This window comes from Eublepharis macularius, chromosome 2 (genome assembly GCF_028583425.1).
Source record: "Eublepharis macularius isolate TG4126 chromosome 2, MPM_Emac_v1.0, whole genome shotgun sequence".
Lineage (NCBI taxonomy): Eukaryota > Metazoa > Chordata > Lepidosauria > Squamata > Eublepharidae > Eublepharis > Eublepharis macularius.
In genome coordinates this window covers 81,059,150-81,068,731 of record NC_072791.1, presented here as the reverse complement: position 1 = coordinate 81,068,731, position 9,582 = coordinate 81,059,150, and the positions used below count along the sequence as shown (strand labels likewise).

The 9,582-nt window shown below is 43.4% G+C and overlaps 1 protein-coding gene across 2 annotated transcripts; it reads left to right on the top strand.

The window, feature by feature from the left end:
* The first annotated feature begins 719 nt into the window (after positions 1-719).
* Positions 720-5,943, top strand: SLC35C1 (solute carrier family 35 member C1). 2 transcript variants are annotated; one of them, XM_054972969.1, is made up of 3 exons: positions 720-804; positions 1,318-1,859; positions 4,167-5,943. In XM_054972969.1, exons 2-3 carry the CDS (start codon positions 1,349-1,351, stop codon positions 4,724-4,726), a joined length of 1,071 nt encoding a protein of 356 aa, XP_054828944.1. In that variant the 5' UTR covers positions 720-804; positions 1,318-1,348; the 3' UTR covers positions 4,727-5,943. The 2 variants fall into 2 exon arrangements, with proteins under 2 accessions (XP_054828944.1, XP_054828943.1); XM_054972968.1 differs by lacking the exon at positions 720-804 and having other exon boundaries at positions 946-1,859.
* Positions 5,944-9,582: the final 3,639 nt, after the last annotated feature.

The window sequence follows — 9,582 nt, the reverse complement described above, 5'->3', positions numbered from 1 at the left end:
GTGTTCTGTGGAACTTTTGTAGCTTGCCATCACTGCCATCTACAGCAATGTACTATGTCTATTAGGCTGACTGGTGTGCCTTAGAAACTGTTGTTATAAAGTATTTTTGTTGAAAATTAGTTTAGTTTGGAAAAAGGTTAATAAAATTAATACATTACCCTGTTCTTATTTCTAATATATTGTTCTCCAGTGTCTTTAATGCTTCCCACTGTTTTTTTCTGGTATTCCAGGAGAATTTTAGCAGGGAAAGGATTACTAAATGCATGCCAATTCAGTGTTTTCACTGTCTTTAATACTTCCCATTGTTTTAGGCAGGGAAGGGGTTAACAAAAGCGTGCCTGTTAATGTTTTCATTTCTAAAATCTTCTCCAGTGTCTTTAATGCTTCCCACTGTTTCTTGTGGTACTAGCATTTCTTTAGTGCCTGTTCCAGCCTGTTCTGTGGTGTTCTGCGAGCACTTTGGCAGGGAAAGGGTGAATGAAAACCTGCTATTTCCATGTTTTCATTTCTGAAATATTGTTCCCCAATGTCTTTAACACATCCCACTGTTCTTTCCTGTACCTCTATTTGTTTAATGTCCTTTCCAGCCCGTTCTGGCTTTTACTCCCCCCCCGCCCCCTCCAAAAGTTGGCAGCCTGAGAAGGAAGTAACAGATCAGCACCGCGAGGTATGTATAGAAAAGAGCCTTTGTCGCATTTCCCGTTGCGGGGCGGTCTCGAGGGAAGGATAAGGAAGCGGAGATCCTGGAAACGCAGGTCGGTGTTCAAGGAGGAGGAAGAGACCGCGAAGCTCCCGGCTGCTAAGGTGAGCGACCCCTCCAGAAAAGCGCGGCGCTCGAGGGAGATGCCGCCGACTACAGCAGGTCTCGGCTCCTTTAAGCGCACCAGCCCCTACTAGCGCGCCGCGTCTGCGCAGCTGGAGCCAAGTGCAGGAACTAGCCGGCCGAGGAGGAAGTGAGGCTTTCCTCCTGCCTTCCCGGGGCTGGGGGCTGTGCTGGGCAGCCTTAGCGGGATCCTTGGTGCCTGAGGCTGCTCCCATCCCGACTCCGTGCGTGTTGCTTTGGAGGCGTGCCTCGTTCATTGTACTTGGGACCGCAGCCAAGCAGGAGTCTGCTTCGGACCGCAGCCTTCCCTCTGTCGTGGCCTTCCGGATCCTGCAAGGATCCGAAAGTGCTCTCTGTGCGCGTGCTTGTGTGGGGGAAGGTGAGGTCCGGCCTTGCATGGCGGTGACCTGAGCGGCATCTTCTGCCGGTGAGGCTTGGCAGGCTGCTTCCTGCTTCTCTGATCCCGCCACCACCTCCTTTTCTATGATGAACAGGATCCAGCTGAAGCGATCTGGGATTCTCAAGATGGCCCTCAGTGGCTCCTCCGATCTCCTGCTCCAGCAGAAAGATGGTGAGAGTAGTACCAGGCAGCCCTCGTTCCTGCTTAGGGCCCTACGGATCGCCACGGTGGTCTCGCTCTACTGGTTTATTTCCATCACCATGGTCTTCCTCAACAAGTACCTGTTGGGCAGCCCCTCGCTGCGCCTTGACGCCCCGCTCTTTGTGACGTTCTACCAGTGTTTTGTCACCGTCCTCATCTGCAAGGTGCTGAGCCTTCTGGCCTCCTGCTGTCCCCCAAGCTGCCTGGACTTCCCCTCCATCCGCATGGACCTCAAGGTGTCCCGCAGCATCTTGCCCCTCTCCGTGGTCTTCATTGGCATGATTACCTTCAACAACCTGTGTCTCAAATATGTCGGAGTGGCTTTCTACAATGTGGGTCGCTCCCTCACCACTGTTTTCAATGTGCTGCTTTCTTACCTGCTGCTGAAGCAAACCACTTCCCTCTATGCCTTTTTGGCCTGTGGGATAATTATAGGTGAGTAGACTATCTCTGATGTGTTTGGACAAAGATTTCCTGTGCAGACACTCTGTGCAAGACTCCTTTAGAATTATGGAGGGAGATCAGTAGATTAGAGTTCTCGAGCCAGGTGTCCTGCATGTTTACCCAGAAAGAAGGTCTAAATTCAGTGGGGCTTACTCCCAAGAAAGTTGCATAACTTTGTACCCTTAGGGCAGCTACTCAAAATCATTTACACTAGTGGCCAAAATTGTGGAAACCTTTTAGGAAAAAGTGTATTTTTGAGGTTTGATGGCTCATACCACTTTTTTTTGGAGTAATACCATAAAATTATATATCAATGGAAAGATAATTTAATCAAAAATGTAATGCAATAACTTTTTTGAAGGAAATTTTTTTAGAACAGTAGTTATAAAGAAGAAAATTGAAACACACAGAAAAATATCCTCACCATGTCAGTTAATTCTTATTTGGGTAACCTTTTGCTTTAATTACGGCCTTACAACGCCTTCCCATGGAGTGAACCAAGTTTTTTAGTTCTGCAGCTGTTATAATGTGAAACCACGATTGAGTTATTGCTTCTATTAATTGCGTTTTATTGCTGGGTTGCTTCTCACTAACCAGTTTCTTTAGTCGGCTCCATAGATTTTCGATGGGGTTAAGGTCTGGGCTATTCCCAGGCCATTCCAACAGTGGAATATGATTATCTTGAAACCACTTTTTGCACACAGCAGCAACATGACATGGAGCTGAATCTTGTTGAAATATAAATGCTTCATTATCTTGGAAAAGATCACATGTGGAAGGCTTCAGTTTGGGCTCAAGTATTTCATTTATGTATTTTGGGGCATTTATATTGCCATTTATCACGCAAATTCTGCCCACACCTGTAATGCAATCAGGATGCAAATCTTCTCCTATTCTTCTTCTCACGTATTTTATGCCATCACTACCAAACAGGGAGATTTTGGTCTCATCACTCCAAATAACACTGTCCCATTGTTCTGCTGTCCAGTTAACATGGGTTTTAGCCCAGTTTAATCTTTTCAACCTTTGTTTGAGAGATAACAAATGTTTTTTTTCATGGAATTCTAGCATTAAGACCAAATTCCTCCAGTCTGCGTAGAACAGTCCTTGCACTCAACTTCACATTGAATTGCGCCATTTTGTTCTGTATACACCCCGATGATTTTCTTCTGTCACCTAGGCTCAGTCTCTCAATTCTTCTATCATCCCTTGCTTGTGTGCACCTTTTCCTGCCTTTACCAGTCTGGTTTTGTAGTGACTGAGTTGCCTTATACCTCTTCAAAAATTTAGAAATGCCACCTTTGGTTAAGTTTCCACCAATTTTTCTTCTAATTTCTTCATAACTGTAGCCTTGTTCACTTAATAGTACTATTTTACATTGCTTTCTGGGTGACCAGTCAACTCTTTGTGCCATTTCTTTAATTGTATTACGTTGAATGGCTACATTCAAATGAAGGAAAGCTACTTCATATCAAACTAAGCAAGTTGTGCTTCCTTCTCCTGGTTATTTGGCTATAACATTTGATAGAATACAGATAATTGAACAAACTTTGTTGCATTACATTCTTGATTAAATTATCTTTCCATTGATATATAATTTTATGGTATTACTCCCCAAAAAAGTGGTGTTACGAGCCATCAAACCTCAAAAATGCACTTTTTCCAAAAGGTTTCCACAATTTTGGCCACTAGTGTATGCAGACTAATTACTTCTTCATGGAAAGTGCAGTAGCACATGCCAAATTCAGTTTCCGACATATCCAGGTAAAGGATCTCTAATGTGCAGGTGTTTCAGAAGGAGACTTTTTTGTACTTGGATAGCCACTGCCAGATAAAGTAAACAATCCTGATCTAGATGACTGTCAGACTTTTTATAAGTCAGCTCTGTATGTTACTTAACATCCTTCCTTCATGCTTGAGAAGACCAGAGAAATTTAAAATGTGGCTATTTCTTGTTATGCATGTAAAAAGATGCAACTTGAGTGGTAATCTGCACTCTGTGTGTGTGTGTAAGGGGTGTATTTGGCATAACTTCTACGAAGCAGTTTTTTAAAAATTCATTATATTCATGGTGGTTTGCATACAGGTAATATGTACTTGCATTTTTGAAAGAGCTCTTATAGTGCAATCCTAAACAGAGTTACACCAATCTGAGCCCATTGAAATCAATGGGCTTAGACTGGAGTAACTCTGCTTAGGATTGCACTGTTAGTGTAAGAATTTGCAAGTTGTATATTTTACATTATCTCATGCTTCTCCAGTGTCTCCAGTATGTCACCAATCTTGTTTGCCTTGCAGGTGGTTTCTGGCTTGGTATAGATCAAGAGGGAGCGGAAGGTACTTTGTCTTGGGCTGGTATAGTCTTTGGTATCCTGGCCAGCCTCTGTGTCTCCCTGAATGCTATTTACACTAAAAAAGTCCTCCCTGCTGTGGATGGCAGCATCTGGCGCCTGACTTTCTATAACAACATCAATGCCTGCATCTTGTTCTTGCCATTCATATTTCTTTCTGGCGAATTCCAGACGCTCTACCACTTTGATAAGTTAGGAAGCATCTACTTCTGGGGCATGATGACCCTGAGTGGGCTGTTTGGATTTGCCATTGGATATGTGACAGGACTCCAGATAAAATTTACAAGCCCTCTAACACATAATGTCTCTGGGACGGCCAAGGCATGTGCCCAGACAGTACTAGCTGTCTGTTATTATGAAGAAACCAAGAGCTTTTTATGGTGGACTAGCAACATGATGGTTCTAGGTGGCTCCTTTGCCTACACGTGGGTGAAAGGGCTGGAAATGAAGAAAGTCCAGGAGGAACCTGTTCCAAAAACAAATGAGAAAAATGAGACTGGTGTCTAAATTAATCCAGCCTGCACCTCACTGTATGCCTGCCTTGTCTCCGAGTGTGCATGGAATTGTGCATTATTGGAAAGATAGACAAGGTTTGAGGACTGCAAGGCAGGAAGATCCTGTGACTTGAAAGCAGTGGGAGCTGGGAGCAGAGCCAAAGTCTTCCACATGTACAGAGCCCTTGCTGCAGTAATCATGGTAAAAGGGGAAAGGGTGTGACGTATAGAAGGTGACACAATGGTGGTGGTGAGATGGTTAGCTTCAATGAATACCTCTGTGTCTACCAAGGCACTTCTTTAAATGGCTGTGGTCCCCTGTAGATTCTACCTATGTGTAATTGATTTTCCCCTTGATAAAGGAAGGTATGTTCTTTTTAACGACCAATGAATGCTCGATGGGTTGTAGCTTTATTTGTCCAAGTTGGGAGTATGTTGTGTGAGTAGGTGCATCTTTTTATTACTTGGCATCTTGCCAAATAGTCTGAGCGTATTTAAGGGGAGACCTCTCCTAAGAGCTAGTCTCTTGGCCCACTAAGGATAATCATGGTTGGTTGTTAACACTTCTGCCCCTGTGGGACCTGTTTGTAGCAAGAAATATAAGGGAGAGGCCTTGTATTAGTGAATGGAATTAGTTTGGAAGCTCTCAAGAGTATGTATTAAATGAAGGTTGAGGAGCATTTCAGTACATGCCGTTCTTTCCAGCAAGTTTATTTTAAGGGGGGAAATCTTTTCTCTTGTTTTTCTCACTATAATTGTCCTCAGCAGAAAGGAAGATCAGTATAAGAAGAAAGGGGCTTTGGAATTGTCATGACCTAGCTTCCTCAAAACTCATGGACAAATTCTAACTCGTTGAGTAATATTGTGATACAACCTACTCACGTCTCCAAGATTATTAATGTAGGAGGTAATCAACTGCTGAGCTGACCTATATATGTAATATATTCTGAAGGAAGCAAAAATGGCAGCATGCCGTAATTCTCAGCAGTGGGTTTCCTGGGATTTTTTTAATACTGTCTCTCTTGCTGATTGAGCCACTGTGGGCTCTAAAAGCCCAAATCTGATTGGACCGCCACTTGCCACCTTGCCTTTTTATTTTGTCGGTGGGAGTGGATTCTCTCCACCTCATCTCTGTCCCACTTTGCTGATTTTGTACCAGGAAATTAATTTTGGCTTGTGTTGCTGGTTTGTCATTAAACTTTATTTAATAAAAGTATTATTTGTCTTTGAGTGGCTTGGTTTGTAGTAGTAGTGGGAAGTGGAGCAGAGGACTTGGTGGCTATTGCAAAATCGTAAGATGGACTGCATCAAGGAAGAGAAAGGGCCATGTATGGCTACAAGTAGAGTGGCCCTGGTAGCCTGTTCTCTAGACTAAATCTTGCCCTCTTCTGGACTTCTTCTGCCAGTGTTTTGGAGTTAAAACATGTAAACATTAAGGGTTTACTGCATGCCAGTGGCAATTTCAGGCACCTAGAGGCATTCTCCACAGGCCAGAATCAACACCCACATACGTATTGTCGAAGGCTTTCACGGCCGGAGAATGATGGTTGTTGTGGGTTTTCCGGGCTGTGTTGCCGTGGTCTTGCGACACTGAGAGATCTCTGTCTTTTGGTGCTACACCTCTGAAGATGCCAGCCACAGCTGCTGGCGAAACATCAGGAACTACAATGCCAAGACCACGGCAATACAGCCCGGAAAACCCACAACAACCAACACCCACATAATTGGTTTCTTTAAATATATCCAATTTGAAAGCTAAATTTCAGCTTAAATATGAAAATTTCAGAGTGGCTCTGGCTGAGTAAAAGGTTCAGTCCCCAGGTATTTTCTCGTTAAAAGAATCAGGTAGTATGTGATATGAAAGACTTCCTCCTGGCATCCTGGAGAGCTATTGCCACTCACAATCATTAATGCTGATTTTGATAGACCAATGTAGTGAGTCCGTATAAGGTAGCTTCATGTGTATGCGATAGAAGAATTTGTTTAAAACATTTTAGTTGACTGGCAATCATTTGGTCTCTTAACAGATACCTTAAATTTACATATTGTGAAAACTTCAGTAAAGATGTATTTTTGAGATAGTGAAGAAAATTATAAGTTTGTGCAATTAATAAAGAAAAGTTAATTAAAAGGAAAGGACATTTATTATATTCTGTTATGTAGTAATGTGTAATGACCAAAATAGCCCTAGAAGATGGAACAGGGAAGGGACCATGGCAGAGTGATAGAACATCAGGCTTGCTGTAGAACAGGGGTGGGGAATGTCCGGCCCGCAAAATCATTTGGTCTGGCCCGCAGGGACAGCACGTCCATTAAGGCAGAGCCGGCAGCCGCCTTGAACGCAGCTCTCTGAAGGAGGTGCTGTGGCCCATGCCAGCCCCCAACGACCCCTGGTCCGACCTGGCAGCAGCGCTGCAGGACGCACGGCGCAGAAGCAATCAGGCTGTTGCTTCATGCGCTTGCGCCCTTGGTCCAATGTGGCAGCACCGCAGGACATGTGGCGCAGAAGCAATCAGGCTGTGCCTATTGCTTTGTGCGCTTGGTGGGTCAATCAGGCTGTGCCTATTGCTTCGTGCGCTTGGTGGGTATTGGACATTGGGAAGGTCAGTTTGTAGCCCCTCAAAGTAGCTTCCAGACACTCCAGTTTTTGCCACTGTGAAGAGAAAATGACAGGAAAGGGGGGGGACCCATGGATCATGCCTTCCCCGGGGTTCAGTCTCTGAAACTTGGGGGGTCTATAGAAGACAGTGAGGACTATGTCCCCTGCAAATTTGGTGGGTATTGGACATTGGGAAGGTCAGTTTGTAGCCCCTCAAAGTAGCTTCCAGCAGACACTCCCGTTTTTGCCACTGTTAAGAGAAAATGACAGGAAAGGGGGGGACCCATGGATCATGCCTTTTCCGGGGTTCAATATAGCAAGCTAAGTTTAAGTTGATAGTTTTGTATGGCCCGTAAATGATGTTATAAACATCCCTGTTGGCCCTTGGCAGAAAAAAGGTTCCCCACCCCTGCTGTAGAAGATTCAATCCTCAGCACTTCCAGTTAAAAGCATCAGGTAATAAGCAATAAGAATGACCTCTGCCTGAGAACATGGAGAGATGCTGGCAGCCAGCGTAGACAGTACTGATCCTGGTGTACCAATGGTCTGATTCATATATGGCAGCTTCATGCATTCAAGTTTTCTACATAATTTTGCCACGTCTCTTTCCATACATTTTGCCACATCTCTTTGCATACTTTTCATTTTTAGGGAGAGTGAAGTTTTTTTGAACTTAACAGTGACAAACCCATGTGCAGTCATTAAAAGTGCCTTAGTTATGCATTGTCCCTGACTGATTATTCAAGCTGATCTGTACCTAGACGGTTTGGGGTATGTATTCCACCAGGTCTGTCTACTTAGGGGTCACTGGTCAGCTGCTTAATTAAGAACTATAGTGCCACTAAAACAAAAACAACACGTAGCCTAGAGAAAACTTACTGCATCATTTGTGTTGCAGTGAACTACTGCCCTCTATCCCTCTTCCACTGCCCTGCATCTCTGTAGTTTCATTCATTCCTTAAACTGGGAGGCTCCCTTCTCTAGGACTGGGCTGGACTGTTTGCTAGCATCTGCTTGCATACATATCATCTGACTAATTTCCTTGGCATCTGCTAATAGTTTGGCCCTGAGTTTGGCTCAACCTTTTAGCTCAAGATGGGAATGTCACCAGTCTTCCATTTTTCACAAGCAAAGAAAATAATTGTGTTGGCGGCAAGCTTTACTAAGGCTGTTAAAAGGATAATTAAAAGGCATTGTTACCACAAATCTGGCTACAAGAAAGTTTATAGGAGAGTCAAGCTCATATCTACATACCTTTTTTAAAACATCGCAATAAGCAAGTTTCTACTACATGTGAGGGCAGGAAGGTGACTGAGGATTCAAGACCTTTTATTGAATTCAAGAAGAGGAAGTATAGACAGTCCTGGTCAAGGTGGAACTAACAGCACTTCTCACAAGACTCAACTATCGTTCTTGACTTCAAGAAACGTTGAGATATATGTGAGCTACTGCTAACTCTACCTTGACAAGAGGTTTCTGTGTTTCTCCCCAGTTTGTTTCCTTGTTCAGATTTCTTTTTCAATGGCACAAGTCTCCCAAGATAAAGTTTCACCCCATTCATAAACGAAATCAGCAAGCAACACAAACTGTGGACTATACAAAAGAGGAACTTAAGCGTTACAGAATTGTACCATACTGCATAACTTTATAGGGTATAGGCACATTCTTACATGTTTCAAGATGTTTTTGTAATCACCCCTGACATAGGGAACAATGCTGGTCAAGTCTACTCAGAACAAAGTCCCACTTTATTCAGTGATCCTTGCTCCCCCAAAAGTGTCCTTGGGCTTGCACCCATAAGCCCCTGAGAGTGCCCTACAGAGAACACATATAACTAGAATTTAAATAAAATACTAATCCAGTGGCTAACACTATTTATCCTTATATAATCTTTTGTAAAATAGTGACCTCTGGCTCACAAAAATTTATGCTGGAATAGATAGACATTAAGGTGCTACTGGATTCTTGTTCTATTTACTGTTACAGACTAACACAAATAGCTGCTAGTACCTGTTTTAAATTATCCAGTATTACCATAGTAACAGAAGACAGGTTACCAAATGAACTGGTTAGGTAACTTCTAAGTACAAGCAAATTACAGGGCTAGAAAAGCTCAGATGGCCATCTAGTCCAATCCTCTATCCCAAAACAAAATCTCCCATACAGCAATTCTTCCACATACCAGTCCACATAACTCAGCCCACAAAGTCACAAGCATTGTATCTAGATGTCTACAGAATTATGCTTGCCAACTTCTCAGCCAGCCTTTG